This window comes from Populus alba, chromosome 3 (assembly GCF_005239225.2).
Source record: "Populus alba chromosome 3, ASM523922v2, whole genome shotgun sequence".
Lineage (NCBI taxonomy): Eukaryota > Viridiplantae > Streptophyta > Magnoliopsida > Malpighiales > Salicaceae > Populus > Populus alba.
The window spans coordinates 3,349,118-3,367,340 of NC_133286.1; the positions used below are offsets into that span (position 1 = coordinate 3,349,118).

The 18,223-nt window shown below is 33.5% G+C and overlaps 3 protein-coding genes across 3 annotated transcripts; 1 reads left to right on the plus strand and 2 right to left on the minus strand.

Annotated features, from left to right (window-relative positions):
* Nucleotides 1-867: 867 nt before the first annotated feature.
* LOC118029174 (uncharacterized) lies at nucleotides 868-6,940 on the plus strand. Its single transcript, XM_035032998.2, has 11 exons — nucleotides 868-1,054; nucleotides 1,131-1,338; nucleotides 1,459-1,584; nucleotides 1,675-1,839; nucleotides 3,068-3,197; nucleotides 3,361-3,402; nucleotides 3,757-4,047; nucleotides 4,180-4,222; nucleotides 5,295-5,372; nucleotides 6,458-6,563; nucleotides 6,664-6,940. The coding sequence occupies exons 1-10, from the start codon at nucleotides 993-995 to the stop codon at nucleotides 6,522-6,524; spliced, it is 1,212 nt and encodes a 403-aa protein (XP_034888889.1). The 5' UTR covers nucleotides 868-992; the 3' UTR covers nucleotides 6,525-6,563; nucleotides 6,664-6,940.
* A 1,383-nt stretch (nucleotides 6,941-8,323) lies between these two features.
* Nucleotides 8,324-11,797, minus strand: LOC118029307 (uncharacterized). The gene is made up of 8 exons (XM_073408292.1): nucleotides 11,665-11,797; nucleotides 10,335-10,608; nucleotides 10,134-10,233; nucleotides 9,929-10,053; nucleotides 9,728-9,809; nucleotides 9,491-9,623; nucleotides 9,212-9,369; nucleotides 8,324-9,091 (listed from the first exon to the last, which is right to left on the minus strand). The coding sequence occupies exons 3-8, from the start codon at nucleotides 10,148-10,150 to the stop codon at nucleotides 8,503-8,505; spliced, it is 1,104 nt and encodes a 367-aa protein (XP_073264393.1). The 5' UTR covers nucleotides 10,151-10,233; nucleotides 10,335-10,608; nucleotides 11,665-11,797; the 3' UTR covers nucleotides 8,324-8,502.
* A 254-nt stretch (nucleotides 11,798-12,051) lies between these two features.
* On the minus strand, nucleotides 12,052-16,251 carry LOC118029316 (uncharacterized). The gene is made up of 4 exons (XM_035033182.1): nucleotides 15,189-16,251; nucleotides 14,727-14,825; nucleotides 13,909-14,636; nucleotides 12,052-13,812 (listed from the first exon to the last, which is right to left on the minus strand). The coding sequence occupies exons 1-4, from the start codon at nucleotides 16,249-16,251 to the stop codon at nucleotides 12,052-12,054; spliced, it is 3,651 nt and encodes a 1,216-aa protein (XP_034889073.1).
* Between the last annotated feature and the right edge of the window lie 1,972 nt (nucleotides 16,252-18,223).

Consider the following 18,223-nt stretch of genomic DNA (forward strand, 5'->3'; position numbering starts at 1 on the left):
ATCATCATGTCAAATCTCAGTTTTCAGTTTGCCTCACCCTGGTGTGTTCGTGGCTGTACTAGGTTGTAGGGTGGCTCCTTGCCTTACTCGCATGCCTCTGCGCTGCAGAGACCTGGAAGGTTGAGATGGTTGTTCGCATGCCTCTGCACTTTTACTGTTCAAAGACACTTTCAAAATCATTTCCAATTGCATTAGGGGTCTGTTTCAAAATCATTTCCAAGTTTAGGTTTTTTTTTTTATATTAAAATAATTTTTTTATTTTTAAAAAATTATTTTTATTAACACATAAATTTAAAAAACATAAAATTTTTTAATTTTAAAAAAATAATTTTACTGTGTTTTTAAACACACCATTGAACAACAGGGGTGAGAAACGTTTCTTTTCTTACAATTTTAAAATCAAATAATTTAACTAAACCAATAGGTTCGGTTTACATTTTTTTACTTTTAATTCGACTATTTTTCTTAAGAGATTTTGATTCGAATGAGATTTTAATTTTTATAAGGTTTTTTAATTTGATTGGTTGGATTTCTGTTTTAAAACAAAAGGGAGTATATTTTTTTTTTATCAATTTCTATTTAAAATTATAACTTTTTTAATAAAAAAATTAATCTTATTAATTTTAAATTGGTTTTTATCCCAGTAATTTAATTAAATGGGGAAATTTTATATTACTTTTAGTGAAATTTCATTAACATACCAGTTCATTTGTTTTTGTATTAAAAAAAATTATTATTTTTTTTAATTTTTTTGTGTTTTTAGATAATATCAAAAATAAAATTTAAAAAATAAAAATATTATTTTAATATATTTTTAAATAAAAAATATTTAAAAAAATAATCGTACTACGTAACCACAGGTTTGCCCCCACCCAAATATTAGTGCGACGACACTGCTCCAGCCTTGGCCCGATCGATAGGCGGCAAGCGAAGTCCATTATCCTTCATAAACCTGTTTCTCTCACAGAGCAACTCGTAAAATTTTGCGAAGAATGGAGGGCAAGCGAAAGCGCCCGTTCCTTGAAGACATTGAAGACGATGACAAATCCAACAAGTAATTCCACTATTTTTCTTTTATTTCCTTATTCAAATTTTCAGCTAATGATTTTTTTTTTTTTTTTAATTTGTAGGCAGAAGAAGGTTAGATTTCCTAAAGGGAAGAAGGTGAAGAGTGTGGATGAAAGAGTTGACAGGGGCAAAGCTGAAGAAGAAGGTCCAAGTGACTTGAAGGATCCTCGTCTCGCAGCCAAGGAGCGTGCGATGCTTCGCAATCTGATCACCGATGAAGGTTTTAGTGGACATATTAATGATGCCTCTGCTGCTGAAGTCGCTTATGAGGTAGCGTTAGGGTTAGGGTTGGGGGTTGGGGTTACGACTTGTTTCGTTTTCAATTTTTTGGTTAAATTTTCGGGGGGGGAGGGGATGTATAGCTGATGATGAGGGGTTTTGTTTCTGCAGGAAAATGAGAATTTCGTGGAAGATGGGATTCAGATAGAACCGTTTAATCTCGAGAGAGAGAGAGAAGAAGGTTATTTTGATGCTGAGGGAAATTTCGTGGAATATATAAATGAAAATGAAATCAAGGTTAAGCAACTTTGTCTTACTGGCTGACTGCATTCTTGCTTAAGATTAAAAAAGCGGTGTTTATAATCCTTGTGCGTGGGTTCATTGCAGGATGCGTGGCTGGATAGTGTTCAAGTTCATGAAAGATATGTTGGAAAAACCTCTGTGGCAAGTATTAATGAAGATGATGAGAAAGATGATGGCCGTGACCTATCTTCTGAAGAAATTGGAATGATGAAGAGCCGGATTGCCAACTTGCTTGAGCCGGGAGAAACGGTAAACTTGACTGAAGCTTAATTCATGGATTGTCTTAGCTTTTTTAAGTAGTTTGTTGTTTTATTTGTTGGACTTTAGCTGATGAAGTGCCTGTCTTGTTAAGTCTCTTTCTGTCTTGTTGTATTTTTGGACCTTTTTCCAACTAAGAAGCAACTCGAATAAGGAAGTTTTTATAGTGCTTACAGCAATTGTTCTTGAATTAAGAGTAGAACATGCATTTTTAAGTTGCTATGCTGGCTAACTTAGCATTTCTTAGTACTGTGCTTTTATGTTCTATAGTGTAGTTTAATCACATTCAACATAATGCACTGAGGAAGATACTGTATTAGAATTGTTCGACTTGATTTGCAATATGCCATGGATAAGTGTTATACTGTAACTGCTGTGCAAGGACATGGTATTATCAAAAGCTTAGATATATTGAACCTGAAGTCCATGCTTAGAGTTGCATATGGTTAATTGTTTATTTGAGAGTAATGCAAGATGGTTATCTAGGTTTCAATAAGAAATTCATGCAGGCTAACTATGAATTTGTACCATTAAGGTTTTTTGCTTGTGCTGAGGCAGAGGTTTGTAGAATTAGGGATTTTTTTATGGGTTTGAGTTTAGAGAAGTAGAGTTGATAAAGGTCTTGTTTTAGAAGAAATTGGAGTTGATATCTGTGAGTAGTAACCCAAGATGACTGTAGCAAGAAGATTTTGGAAGAAGAAAGGAATATAATAATATCTAGAGAAAAGAGAGGGATGCTCTCTTTGCAGGAATCAACCTAAACCATAGTTACTCAATTTCTCTTATTAAAGCCAGAATTATTACATAGAATAGGTTTTGTTTTATACCATTATCAAATCCAGAATTACTACATAAAATAGGTTTTGTTTTATATAGACACCAAAATCCTAACGAATCCAAGAAAAATAAGAAATAGGTATCCAAATAGATATAGAATCATATGTGATTAGAATTACTAGATAAACTGGTATATCACAAATTTATAGTTGAATTAAATTAAAATAATCTATAAATTTCTTAGTGCTACTGGATTTTTGAATGATGCTGTCAAGGAGAGAGAAATTTATAATTGACTCGCTGTTTGTTTCATGCAAAATAAATTTTCTTTGGAAATATTGTAGATGAAAAATAAGTACTTTGTGTTTGGTGTGTATGGAGAACTGAGTGTTAAGGAAGAAAAGATGAGAATTAATTAGCGTAGGGGTCCTTTTGTTGACAGGTTTTGCAAGCTTTGAGAAGGTTGAAAGGAAGATCAAATAAGAGCAAGGAGAAGATGTCCACTGAGACACAACTTCTGTTTGACCAGCTAACTGAAGATGCCAACAAGCTGTTGGATCATGGCGAGTACAGTTAAGTGTTTCTTTTTATTTTAGCTCTTTCTTAAGATTTCATTGAAGGTAAAAGTATGCCTGAGTATTTATGATGTCCATTTGGTCATCGTTTTTGTTCGTTGAGCCCCCCTGCTCTCCATAGTTTTGGCCACACACACTGATTTAATCATCCACCATGCAGATGTATATCACGACAAGCAAGAGGTTTTCAAGCGTGAGGCAGGTTGGGACATTATATGATAGTTTTCCTTGTCCTTATTTATGTTACCAGTGATACTCCATTCCAGTTCTACTTTTGAATAGAAGAATCAGGATATTGTTATGTGGTGTGTCATATAATATGCAACTATTTGTGTTGTCTTAGTTGGATTGTCATTGGATATTTTTCAGATGGTCAACTAATTAATATACCACAACAATGTGTTGTCTATACATGTTATGAGTTGTGATTTCAGGATGAAGAGTTTTAGAAAAGCTTCTATCTGCAAAAAGTTTCATCACCTCTTCATGCACTTTTGCTAAACTGTGGAAATTCCTTCTCAGTATTTATTGAATGATTTTTTGCAATGTTCTTTAGAAGGATATGAAAGATTAGCTTTAGCTAGGGGGAAGGTGGCAGCCATCAGTGAAGGCCTGGAGAATTCTGGTAATGGCATGGAGAAGGGCTTGTCCTCTGGTGTGACTGGTCTTGGCACGGCCTCGTCAGCTCCCTCTGATGTGGACGTGGGTCCTTCAATCCCAAGTGTATCTACTGCAGAGATCTCAGGCTGTGATGGTGATGCATTTGACATGTTTGGGGATGATGAGGATAATGCCACTGCTATTGCAAGTCAGCAATCATCAGATGGTCTTAATGCCATTTCTGGAGGTAAGCTTTTATGATTAGCTACGAGGATTGTAGAAATTTTGGGATGAAATAGTAATAGCATAGTCAGTTGTGCGGATGAAGTAGTTATGCATCCCGTGCTTGGTCTTATGTTTCTTATTGCTTGTTATGCAGCTGGATCTTTGCAAAATGATTATGTCTATGACGAGACTTCTGGGTACTCTCTCCCTCTCTTTCCAGGCTTTTAAGTAAATTGCAATAGAATTTCTTATAGTTATAGTATTTTATGTATTGTTGATCTGTTTGCAACGAGTTTTCTTGTTCTACCTTGATAATCTTCCATAGTTTTGGTAGTATTTAGGATGTGGTATTGGTGCAAAATTTATTCCCCAGCTTTTGAAGCTGTAATGTTTTTATATGTTCCAACTATTGAAGTTGAAGAAAAGAATTTTTGCAATCTACATCATTAATTTTCCCCCCATAATTATCATGGTTAGAGACAATCCAAAATGGTGTGGTGTTAGTTCAAAATTCACAACCCAACTTTCTAAGCGATGCTGTTGTTTCTGTTCCAAATATTCGAGTGAGAAGTTTTACAAGAAGGTTGTTAATTTTTTTTAAGCTTTATAAAACAGGGTCTTATCTGAGTTTGATTCATTTCAGAATAACAGAAACCAGTTTTTTTTTTTTAATGGATGTTTCTATGCAATGAGAACACTCTAATATTAATTTGTAGAACTGTCAAAATAACTCCTAATTCGATAGACTAGGTATAGTTGTGGCCAATTACTTCGAACAACTGTTTCCTTTATGATTTTATTCTTTGTCCATTTTTAAAGATGATCACCATTAGGCCTTTTTCTCTTTGATGATATTCCCATACATGTTTTAATTTGTCTTTTGATATAATTTAGAGCATTGTGGGTAAACATTTTGATTGTTTTTTCATAGACTTTTTTTAACTTGTAAAGAACATCTTCAATAATCCATATTTTAATTGACTTGTCATTTTCTTAAATTTTTATGTCTTCTTGTTGCTTTTGACTTGTGATTTATTCAAGTTAATCATGTTACAGATTTGTTATTCGGGCTAACAATGTTTTTGCTCCAATCTTACAATTGAGTTTAATTTGCGATAATTATCCAGTCATTAATTCTGTAAACACTTTGTATCTTTCACTTTTTGATTTTTCCAGGGACATGGCGTAGCAGAAAATATGACCACAATATTGTTATATACACTTAGGGTTTGCATAGAAGTTAAACTAACATTGAATTTCCTTTGCCAGTTACTACTACAGCAGCAGTTTGGGATATTATTATGACCCATCTACAGGACTGTACTGCCAGGCAACATCAGGGCAATGGTAATTAACTCGCAATTTCTTTCAATTATATTATTAATTTCACTTGACTCTGGTTTCCTTTGTGGATTAGCTTTTAAAGTAACTCGCTTGTGTTAGAAGAAACTTCTGACTTTATGATTTAGGTGTTGCTCTTTGCTTGCCTTGTATTGATATCCACACATGGGAAAGGTGAGAGTATTGTGGAGGGACATCAGATGGGTCCAACTCACACTTGATATGTGCTTAGAAAATCAGATCATGTACCAGGTGTTAGTATGTACTAGCACATGAGATACGAAATTCAGGCTGGATTGGTTCAACTTCTTGCCATCACTTCCCGCACTTCCATTTATGGAGCAACTTAGATCATTGCCTCTCTTCCTGATCAGAGCCATATTTAATTAAGGCTTTAGATGTGTTGAGCTCATTAATTTTGTCAATCTGGGGAGTTTTAAAGCTGTGTGCAGTTTAAAAGTCTTTTATGCTACGGAAATGATGGGCAGGAGATTTATACCAGGATTGTCTTAGAGATTTATACAAATGATTTGCTATATAGCTAGGCAGACTTTTCACCATTGCTATTTATGTTTATCTTATCTTATTACTGCGTAGCATCTACAGATCCCCGGTGAATGATAATGTCCATTGGGAATATGGGGAATAAAGAATCCAATGGATCTCCTCTTCTCTGCTAAGCATGGTAGAGGAGAATGCATTTTGACTTGTCTCCTACTTTTGAACCAAAAGAAAAGGAAAGATGAAAACTGACTCCCCTCTGGAGTGTCGGGAGAAAACAATTCTTAATTGTTGGTTAAAAAAAAAAAAGCTGCTCAAAAAGACTAGCCATGGTAAGGAAGAAGGGGGGAACGATCACACATGGAGAGCGCTCCACGCTTTCTTTCCTTTGGATCATAAATTAAGTAGAACCTTGCTTTCTTTCCTCTGGATCATAAATTAAGTAGAACCTTAAGTTAATAGTTAATTAAATTCGAATGAATGGAATCTATTTTAGTTGGTAGCAGTCATTGAATGAGATATCTACAGCATGTATTTGCAATAGTACATGGCCCTTAGATTAATTGTTTTTCCTTTGTTTCTTGTGTTAGGTACTCCTTCAATGAGGAAACTGGCACGTACAACGAAATTCAGGAGGTTGCATCCAATGCAAACTAAAGCAACTGATTTTGTTACTTGTTTGAGGAATCTGTACAGGTTTAAAGTGACTCTGAAATCAGATATCTGATAGATCTGACACGACCTCTGTTCTTAATGCTAGTGATCTGACCCATGGACTGATCTTTCATTTTGATAGATGAGCTGAAATTTCTTCGTTGTGAATGCCGATGCCGATGCCGATGCCGATGCTAAGATATGTTGTGTTTTATGATGTTGTTTTTAGAAGCCTAATGTTCAGTTGCAGCAGCAAGGATAGGATGTAGCAAATTTATGCAAGCATCTCTTAACTTAATACAAATTTCTGGAGATTTGCATCCCATCAATTGGATGGCTTCCCTTTGGGTTTGATATCCATTATTGGGGAATCCTCTCTCTTGTTTGGAAGCTGCTTTTTCTGGTGCCTTGTTTATTCATTCATGCTGGTTGATTCTTCTGGAAATGCAAATAATAGGTACTGCTGCCTGTCGTGAACTCTTTGTATTAAAATAGAAACTACTAGCTTGACTGCCCGCGCTTTGCTGCAGGCGCTTTTAGGTTATGAATGAAAATATAGTTTTTTACCGAATAAACATAACATGCATGAAAAATAATAATTGCTAAGCAATGATAAAAAGAACTGCAGCTAGGTATAGTATCAAATGTTTGATAATATAGATAAAGTTATAAACAACAACAAAATGCAAATAAACTGTCAGATTGTTGAGCACTTAAAGGACATTGTTGTTTCCAAACTATATCAAAATTACAGAGGCAGTAGTCATGATAATATAAATTAAGTTATAAACAACATAAAAAGTGAAAATAAGTTGTCAGACTCCTCTCCATGTTCTTGCTACAGGAATCTAAATCCAAGTCATTTGTAGAGGAATTGCTAGTTTTTCTGCAATGTAAAGACAATAAAATAAATTATGTAAAGACAACAAATCCAAGTCATTGTTGTTTGTATTTTTTGGACATGTTAAATAGCCTTCACAAAAATGTTTTTTGTTTTTTTTTTTGTTTTGTGTTATAGATGCAATTGAAGGTTGAAAATTTTGTGAACATTTGTGTAGTAGATGAAGTTAAATGTGTGGATGAAGCAAGATATAAAAATTGACCATGCTTTTTTTTTTTTTAGATTATTGTATATACAGTTTATGTAGTCATTATAAAACCTTTTTCAAAGCAATAAAAATCCTAAACTGAAAAAAAAAAAAGGAAAAACCTTTTTTCTCAAAAAACTCTAGCATCACATTGCTGTGATTATTCCTTCAGGGAAGATGAAAGAGGGGAGCATTTGAAATCATGTGAGAAGTAACGAAACAAAAGTTTCTTGTGGCATTAAATCATAGTGATGAAATTGAATGCAGTGTATGCATGGATGGTGTGCTTTCAAAGCCTATAACACCTAAAAGAAGGATTGCAGTCCTGCCTGAATGTGGATCATTCATTTTGCATATCATGTATCAGGAATTGGTGTCATGGTTCCCCAACCTCTGGGATGACTATAATTTACAGCATTCACCAAGAAAGTAACCATATTTATTGCAATTGTTTAAGTAACATATGCACATATATAATTGTAATGATTTCTTCTTTATCTAAGTATTTATTGTGTGCACATAATAATTATGTTTTCTTCTCATTGTTGCATGTAAAGAAGAGAAGAACTCATGAATTATAGGCTGTGAAGTGAAGAGAAATAGGTAAACGTAAAATAATAAAAAACAAATAGAATTAGAAAATAAATAACAAATAAAAGGCATGTTGGACAAATTGTAAATTGATTTATAAGAATGTGAGGTTAAAAATCAAACCTTCGAGGATGATAAGGATGTTGCCCGTTGTTTTTTCAAAGGTGGAAGTGAGTGATCAAATGTCTCAGATGTAGCTATGTTTCCCAGGTTTCCTTGGACTTCAATTGCTTTGTTATGCTCATCTTCATGATTATTGTAACCTAAGGAGTTAAAGAGATGCAAGGCAGAACCATCACAGGTTAAGAACCATTAAATTTAGCACGTGTTAAGGAAAAAAAAATGTAAAGAAAGTGTGGGGAAATGTAAACTTGCCTGACCTGCTGTGTTGCATCTTCAAAATCAAGTGCACGTCGTGCTTCACTGTTTATGCTTGTTTCCTTGTTTGGTGATATGTTCCAAGGTGGTGTCTCCAAGGAATCAGGAGCAATCCTGAGTTGTGTGACAGTATTCTGTGGAGTTGATGGAGCTTTAAGAACCTGTTTCATATAGCTTAATGGAGTAGATGTCTTGGATGTAGGAGATGATTTAGCTTCTGGAGTTGCTGTTTCTAGAGGATGGATGCTCTTATTTATGCTGTCGTCAAAGATATTAGTAATGATAACCTCACATCTGTTGGTGATGGATCTGAAAGTACCAAATCGAAGCTGAAAAATCATGCTTTTGTTCAACTTTGCTGCCATGGCAGGAGGAAGAACTGAGGGATCAATAATTTTTTTATCATAGACATAATGGTGGGCCGATGATCTAAAAAAGTTCTCAGCAGTTTTCCCAAATAGAAGAAAATTAGTGACATCTTCTCCATCGGTAACAATGCATTCTAAGCGAAACCTATAATATAAAATTGATTACATGTTCATTAATAAGAAGTGCATGATAATGTATCAAAGGAATATGATTTTTTTATTTAACAACTTAATATTGCTTTAGTTGTGAAATTAGATGACTTACCATGGAACTGGAAGAGAGGTGATAGCATCATGATCCATGCATGTGTAATTGTTTTCGCCCCCACTAAGTTTTTTGTTGCATTTTGGACAGCTTGGATACCACCAGCTATTGGGAAAATCAAAGTCAACAATCGAAGCTTGACAGGTGAATCTTAGATGCTGGTAATGGAAAGGAAATATATGTTTCAAGAGTGTGGTTAAATGAAATTTTTAAAACTAATTATATGAAAAAGGTAAAGTACGTTATCAAAGCTAATAATAAAAGGGTTTAAAAAATAACCTTGTGCTCATAAGGATTCATGCAAAGAATCTCATGTATTGTTCTCCTATTTTCTTTGATTTGTTCCTCTATCGATAAAACAACATTTGATGATGAAGGGAGTTGTTGTATTTCAACAGGTAGCTGTGCAAAGCTGCGTGTACCATCGATTAAAAAAGATGGTGAAAAAATAATTAGTTAGAAAAAAATTGATAATGGTAAAGCATAAGAGAGATGGTTGATGTTGGAATAACTTACAAATGTTTATATGCCAAGCATTCTGGTATGTCTGGATTGAAGTACCAAAGAGAGGCGGCTGTACTGTTAAGATTTGGTTTTCCTTGTGAACAAAAGAGTTTTTTGTAATAAAATAAAAGGAGAATTAGTTGGATCAGAATGATAATAAAAATGTTTAAAAGAAATTTTTTAGGAAAAAAAAGAAATAAAAGTTAAAATTACCCTTAAATTTCGTGACACGAAATCCAGCAAACGCAATGATAACAGGAGATGGCAGGTTATGAAGAGCGAGTCCATCAAAATCTCTAGCACTATCACCCCAAAGAGTTATGCGAAGCTCCTCACCACTTTGAAAGAAAATACAAAACAAATTTGATCAATAAGCTTGATAAAAGTAAGGTAATTTGCATTTAATTTTTCAACTCACCGAATGTTCTCAAGCATGAATTCTCTCTTATTTTCGAGTGTCTATCCACGAACCATAACTTGTTCAAGTGGCTGCAATGCTTTAAGTCTTCCAAGGACATCTTAAAAAATATGAATGAATGCTTTTAAATGATGTTATCAAGCTGAGTTCAATAATAGAAATGTTTATTAATAGTCTAAATGAATGAAGTAAATGGTAAACCTGTAAGAATTCTGGAGCTTTTTGACTTGGTCATAATATGTGCATGGTCAATAAAATTAAAGTAGTATCCAGGAACAGAAGGTGTAATAGCTTCAATGCCTGTAATCTTTGTGTTAGATTTGAGATCAATCACAGCATCATGGGCAGCAACTGTGTTTACTGCTCTGTTTTCATAAGTATAGAATCCTTTGATTTCATAGTGATTTCCTTCAATAACTGTTGCTGCAAATGTTGGGAGATCTCTTGTTTTAGCTACAACTTGAATAGCTCCACCCTATATAAAAAAAAAAATTAACGTTGGAATGAAAAAAATAATTGTTCACCATGCCAACAACCAAATGGAATAGAGTTTTTAATGCAATATGTAATAAGGTTTAGAATTTTAAATGCAATATGTAATAAGGTTTTGTAAATTATTTCAAGAAGATTTTTGATGACATTGGAAGTGAGGTATTGGTACTACTGGAACATTAAGTTGAAAGACTGGTTTTAATAATGAATTTAAGAGATTTTATGTCTTAATATTTCTTAAAATGTTTAAATTGGTTGTTACGTATAAAGTCTATGAATTTGAAGCAAGATTTTCTAAGTCATCAAACATGTCTTGAGGTGAAGACGAAACATTATTTCTAGCAGGATGCACATATATAATAATTAATTGTTGTAGACCATTGTATAAATGAAAGCTGCATATAAAAGATGTATAGAATAAAAGATAAATATACTTGTTGGTTGCTTCTCAATGCTTGTTTATAATTGGATAATATACCTGGTAAACCGTGGCTCTAGTATGGAATTGTAACTGAGATTTTCATGGTGAATTGGTGTAGTTAGCAGTGAATGCATCGTAAAATTTCTCAAACTCTTATATTAAATTATGTCAAGTAATAGAATAAATGAAATTTGCTTGAGCTGTATGAAATTTTCTATGGATTATATAAAGCAAATGCAATGCTTGAGGACTGTCTGGTTTTTTAAGCATTCAGAAAACAAAGTTGATTGTAAATCATAAATGGATGCTAAAAATTCATCATGTTAGTTTTTCTTAACAATTTCAATATTGAAAAGTTTTTTCCATAAGTTGAATAAGCAATTGCTGGTTTAGTAGTGAACTTAACTATAGTTCTATAGTAATAAATTAAAAAGGAAAGGAAACTTGGTTTTCCATAGGGAATCTTAAGAGCAAATAAGTACCTCTGGTTATGTAAAAAAAAGTTAAATTGCCAAAGTAAAGAAAATATTCATAAATGAGTGGACATGCATTATTCAAACATTTAAATATATAGAAAATAAGATTCATTAGTGGTTATATTTTCATGATAAATTATACCTGATTGTCAACAAAAACACAATTAAAACTGCTTGGCTGACCATTAAATTTAGCAATCCAAACTCGACAGGCCCTAGCTCGTAATGAAGGGTAGAAGTTGTATTTTCTAATCTCTTTTATAGGTATTGCCATTGTCCTGCAAATGATTAATAAAAAAAAATATTAGGAGCAATGATAAAAATAGCAGAGCTAATATTAATAAAAAGAATGACATGTATTGCAAATATTTAATTCAAAATGAATGGGGAAAAACAACAAATGGAAACATGTCCAAATTAAAAATGATAAAACGAATAATTTTTTCTTTTGTAAAAAGCATCACCTTAGAAAAGAAAAAAAGACAGGGAGCAAAAGATTGACAAAAAAATAACATGTGCTTCTGAGAGATCAAGATACTGATAAGGAGCTAAGAACATCTTTATACACAATGTTTTTCACATAGATTGAATGATTTCCTTCAGCATCGCATGTGATAATCTTCAGTCCTTGTCTTGATGTAACCTGTGAAAGAGCAACATACAATTGTCCATGAGTGAAAACTTGATCCTTGAGAAAAACCCCGACAACTTTCAATGATTGTCCTTGACTTTTATTTATTGTCATAGCATAACACGGTCTTATAGGAAATTGTCTTCGTTTAATTGTGAATGGACATTTTGCATCATTTATTGGAAAAACAATCCTGGGAATAAATACACGATTGCCAATAAAAGAGCTTGTTATTATTTGAGCTTTTATGACCCTCTCAGCAAGTTGCGTAACAATAAGTCTTGTTCCGTTACATAAACCAGCTGATAAATTAAGATTGCGTAAAAGCATTATTGGTGTGCCAATTCTCAAGGAAATTGTGTGGGATGGCACTCCATTGAACTCAAGTTGATTGATAAATTCAACGGGATACAAAATATCTGCATTATCACCATCGCTCGATGTTTTGCAAACAGTATCAGTACTTAGGTAAATTCGCTTCATTCCTGGCAACATGTTTAAGATAAAATCATTGATCTCAGAAACTGTAGCATTTCTTGGAGTTACAATTGCTCTCTCTCTAAAATAGCATGGATCAATATCGATATCACGAATAGAGGGATACACTGCTGAAACAATTGCCAATATAGAGTTAGATCCAGGTTCAAGCAAAAGATCTTGTGGTATTTTAATCATGGATGCATCATAATCATCAGGGAATAAAACATCATGTTGAGTTCCATCACCAATTGCAAGAATCCAGTTGGCAAAAATAGCAAGTTCTTTCTTTTGATCATTTGAAAGTCCATTGGATGATAGCCTCATATTCTCTGTAAGAGTGAGAACTTTAAATTTAGACCACAAATTAGAGCTGCAAAGAGATGCATGAACAATGTCTTCCTTTGTTCCTCCGGGAATAACAGGTAAAATCTGCCTGAAATCTCCTCCTAATAAAATTGATTTTCCACCGAATGGTTTATCATTGGGCAAGTCATTACCATTTGTTAGGACATCACGAAGCGAGCGGTCTAATGCTTCAAAGCAACACCGATTATTCATTGGAGCCTCATCCCATACAATTAGAGAGGTCATTTGTAGAAGTCGTGCAAGATCGGTTTTTTTCTTAATCTCGCATGATGAAGTATCAGAAACAGTAAGAGGGATCTTAAATCTTGAATGAGCTGTATGACCACCAGGAAGCAAAAGTGATGCAATTCCCAATGATGCAACAGCAAGGACAATCAAACCATCTGATCTCAACCGATTGATTATTGTATGCCACAAAAATGTTTTCCCAGTTCCTCCATGGCTATGAACAAAAATTAATTCTTGTCTTTTTTCAAGGACAGATTTAACAACACAATCATAAACATTTAGTTGACATTGATTGAGTTGTGGGAAAGCTGATGAATGTTGACATATAAGATCTGCAATATCGTAGTTAAGCTCTTCTCTCAAAAGTTTATTCTTTATTTCTGACAATAAACCCCCATCAAGCATTGGAAGCTTCTGCTTTTCAAGAGATGTGCCAGCAACATTGAAAAGAAGCTCAAGCTCATATAGAACATAGTTTTTAAGCTCATCATCGAATAATTTAAGATTAGGCATGGCAAAACTGGATTTGAAACGGGTGATAATATCATCATACATTGAGCGCCAAAATTTATTGAGCAAAAACTTCTGGATTCAGCAACATCACATAAAAAGAAACAACACTGACAAAGAGATTCCTAATTTTGAGGAGATGTTGCATGTAGCCATAGCCTCACAAAAGACGGCTTCCCATTCTTTATCATCCCCTAAAAGTCCCAAGGTCTTGCAAGCAAGTTGAAATGTTGGATGCACAATACCTGAAACATTTTTTAGATAGTCAAAGCTCAATGCTCCTCTGAAATGGTTAAGGAGTAGTCTTAGAAAATAAAGCTCTCCTGAGGCAGGGTGAACATATGTTAATCGACCAAGACTAAAACCTTTTGATCTTGGAATCCATTCTTTTTTACCAGCATCCCAAACATATTTATATGGAAATTCTGAGTAGTAAAGCTGGCGTGCTTCATGATCAATTCTATTACGTGTGAACCATTCTGTGAGCATTGTTTTTTCAATACCTGGTTTTTGAAGTATTGATGGTAGACTTTCATTTCCTGAGTAAACAACATTTTGATGCAATGGCAAATGGATTTGAAGTCGCTCAACAGGAGGTGATCTTGAATGTATTGGAAATTGTAGAAGATGCCAGACCGCTTCATATGGGCATATAAAACGACAATTCATATACGTATGGATCTCATCAGCACGATCTTTTTCAACAACAACTCTACATCTGTCAGATCCCTTGCTTACGTACTTAAAAAGATACTTAATTAACATTGACTGACAACAGATCTCAATATTTATGTGGGCATTATATCGTAATAAGAGTTCTCTATTATATGGAACAACATATCTGTTGTTGAGCTGAATGCCATTTTTTATAACAAAATTGTCTTTAAAGATCATGACGCCTGTAATAAAACAAAGCCATTATCATTAAAAAACAGTATGTGTCTTGAATTTTTTTGGGAATCTTTTTGAGCAAACTCCCTCGTTCATACACTGAGATTTTGGATTTGCAAGACCACATGGACCATGCATCATGAATCTTGAAACAATTTCATAGCATTTTGGATCTGTAAGTTTGTCAGGGATTTCAGCTGAAACAATGGAATCAACATCTTCAGGTGTACGACATTTAAAATTTGAGTGTAGCCAAATTAATATATGAGTGTGTGGCAAACCCCTCTTTTGAAATTCAATTGCACAAACATCTACAAAATAAAAAGAAAACTAAGCCAAACAATCCTAATAAGAATAGAAAGTTGTAATGTTTAGAAGAAATGAGATAAAAGATAAGGCACCTGCAATTATCTGACCAAAAGGCTTGCCTGATTATATGAAGGCTAACATATCAATAACCTTTGATCTAAAAACACGTGTAATGATATCAAGCTTGTCTTCATGTTTGTATATTCGACCTTTTGTAAGCTCCCTTCGTATCTCAGGCCAATTAACATTACATGTGAATGTAATAGATAGGTCAGGATTCCCATAGGCTCTACATATAGCCATTGCATCCTGGTAATTATTGATCATATAACGTGGGCTACCAGTTAAAGAAGATGGAACAATGATTTTCCCAGTTGAGAAACCTTCAACATCCCTATTAAGCACAGCTTCATGGATACCTTTATAAATTTCTGAACGCAAATCTTTTTTATTAGCTCTGATATAATCAAGACGATCTTCTTCAACATTAACAAATGCATCGACCAAGAATTGTTGGTACAAACGACCTCCTTTAATGATGGAATTATCGCACCCAGGCCTTTCATTGATAAGGTAAGCATAATAAGCTCGCATCGGAACTCTTGACCTTTTCCTTGTTTTTTCATGTCCTTGGTTAACAAACATAATATTATAGGAGTAGCCATCTTCACCATAAGGAAACAAAAGGGGATATTGTAATGCCATGAATTTTGGATGTAATTTTGAGATCCTTTTTAAAGAACCTGAAAAGGATTCAATAATTATATCTCGTTCCGAGAAAAAATCTCCAATATCTCCAACAACCAATCCACCAATGTCATTTGATGTAGGATCATCATATTGGCGTGAATCATGGTTTCGTTTTCCAAGCAAGCGAAGTTTATAATCAATAGATTGAATATTTTGAGTTTTGTCTCTAGCTTTGCGAAACAATTTGGCAAGCTCGTTTGTTTCATCAAGCATTCTTAAAAGATCCACAACAATATTCTCATCCAGAGATGATGATTTGGAGCCTCTTGTAAATGGTAAAAGTCTATTTGCAACTTCATGAGCAGTGTCAAACACATAGAGCTGTGCAAACTTTGGTGATTCTCCATCAACAGGTAAGAGGGAGCCCATTAAATGATGACAATGACTGCTTATCTTAAACACATATGGAGCTGGTTGATCATTAACAGAAGTATCAATCTTTGCACCCATTGATGTGAAAGCAAACATAGAGTTATAAGCTCGTATATTGTCCCGAAATTTTTTTGAGGCAGAGCCATTGCTGGGATCAAGAAGAAAATCAAGAATTGGAGGAGTTGGTTGCATAGTTGGAAGGGAAACTCGACCATTAAGGCAACAAAGTGAGAAAGATGGATTCTTTTTGGATGAACGTGCAAGATGTTCTTGGAGCCAAAAAAGCGCGTTACAATGGCGACATGTAAAAGTCTTATCACCAAAGTCAATATACTCACATGTTTCCCCTAGAAATTACAAATAAAATGAAAGATAATGAAAAAAAAGAACATGGATGATATAAGGTATATATATATATTATAAAAAAAAAAACAAATGAGAGCTGGGGAAATTTCAAGGTAAACTCACTTTTTCTTTTTTTTTTTTGGTATTCAGATTGGCCACCCAATAGGGTTAGATAAACAATTGGTCCCTGTGTGGTGCTAGTCTCAAAGCTAGTATTGTTATTGATATTTTCATTGATGGTCAATCCATATGCAAAATGTGCCTGACTTGTTGATGCTATCGATGAAGAAGTACTATTATTCGAGATTGAACAATTTGCTTGTAAGGAAGTAGAACACGATGCACCATCATCAGTTGTATGTAAAAGCGAGTGATCACTGATTAGATGATCAGAGTTGTATGGTGTTGCTTGCGTTAATGGAAAAAAAATTTCACCTAAATTTTCTTCACTATAAATATAGATTGTTGAGTTGTATGGTGAAGAAACAACAGGTACATCATGGAATGGTTGTAATCTTTGTCGTTTGCTTGTCATAAAGTCGTCGATTCTAAAAGTCAAAAGATAAATTTAAATGGTCAAAAATAGACAATCAAGACAATTTTAATAACATGGTTAGAATTGAGAATATAAATGGAAAAGAAATAAAAATTCCATGAAAGAATAAGAAATCAAACAGAAAACCTAATCATGAAATAGAGGAAACATGAACGCATGACAAAAGTAGCATTGATTTGAAAAAAATGAAGCATAGAATGGAAAAGAAAAATATAGCAACAAAGAAAGCATGGAAAAAGAAGGCCAAATTTGAAAATAAAGGTGCACCTATAGCTCCAATGAGAAAGGAAAAATGTAGTGTTTTAGCTTCCTGCAACGTGGAGATAGTTGAACAACAATTGAAATAACATGCCAGCAATAAATGGTCAAAAATAGAAAGTCATGAAGCAAACTTGAATTTGAGAGGTGGACAATAACAACAATAAAAAAAAATACATGTGACTACAAAAATCGCAAGCAAACAATTAGAAAAAAACATGTTCATTATGCTGCAAAATTAAGAGTTGTTGCAATGGAAAGAAGCAAATGCAATAATAAAAAAAGTGTGGCATTTGTTGCAATAAACAGAGGTGGTACGAAATGAACTTTTTTTTTCTCACCAAATTCTTATTGTAAACCAATTTAACCACAAATTATATGCAATTCAATTCAAAGTGAAAAATGTGTTCATTGTGCTGCACAATTTAGAGCTATTGCAATAAAAAGAAGGAAATGCAACCAAATAAAGAAAGTCAGTGGAACTTATTGCAATAAACAGAGGTGCTATGAAATGAACAAACTTTTTTCTCACCAAATTCTTGTTGTAAACTAATTTAGCCACTAATTATATGCAATTTAATTAAAAGCATTAATTCAGCCACCATTACATGTTCAAATTAAAATTATAGGAAGTAACAATATAATTTTAACAAAAGAAATTTTCTTAATGCAAGCATTGTTGAAAACAAAATTAGCTAGTCATTATATGTAATTGAATGAAAAAGCCTTGACATGAGCAATTTATATTGTTGTGGAGAAAATAGAACAAAAAAAAATGGTTAACCATAATTTTGTCTACCATTTCAACCACATTACATGCAATCAAATCTAAAGTCATAATTCAACTGTCACTTATCTATAATTTAATTCGAAATCTAATTAAAATTAAATCGTAAGGAAATGATTTCTAATTTTCCAATCAAGCCAATTTTAATAATATGGTTAAAATTGAAAATTTCAATGGAAAACAATAAAAAGCAAATTACTGATGAAAGAAGAAGAATA

Excerpts from the sequence above, each read along its gene's own strand:
- LOC118029307 (XM_073408292.1), bottom strand. Across the intron at positions 9,624-9,727 it reads TGCTTGGCATATAAACATTT|CTTTGCACAGCTACCTGTTG; the intron begins GTAAGTTATTCC and ends TGGTACACGCAG. Across the intron at positions 9,092-9,211 it reads ACCTCTCTTCCAGTTCCATG|GTTTCGCTTAGAATGCATTG; the intron begins GTAAGTCATCTA and ends TTTATATTATAG.
- LOC118029316 (XM_035033182.1), bottom strand. The coding sequence starts at position 16,251 with ATGCAACCAACTCCTCCAATTCTTGATTTTCTTCTTGATCCCAGCAAT. Across the intron at positions 14,826-15,188 it reads CCTATCTATTACATTCACAT|CTGAAATCCCTGACAAACTT; the intron begins GTAATGTTAATT and ends CCATTGTTTCAG. Across the intron at positions 14,637-14,726 it reads TGCAAATCCAAAATCTCAGT|GCGTCATGATCTTTAAAGAC; the intron begins GTATGAACGAGG and ends GTTTTATTACAG.
- LOC118029174 (XM_035032998.2), top strand. The coding sequence starts at position 993 with ATGGAGGGCAAGCGAAAGCGCCCGTTCCTTGAAGACATTGAAGACGAT. Across the intron at positions 3,198-3,360 it reads GTTGGATCATGGCGAGTACA|ATGTATATCACGACAAGCAA; the intron begins GTTAAGTGTTTC and ends TCCACCATGCAG. Across the intron at positions 5,373-6,457 it reads CAGGCAACATCAGGGCAATG|GTACTCCTTCAATGAGGAAA; the intron begins GTAATTAACTCG and ends TTCTTGTGTTAG.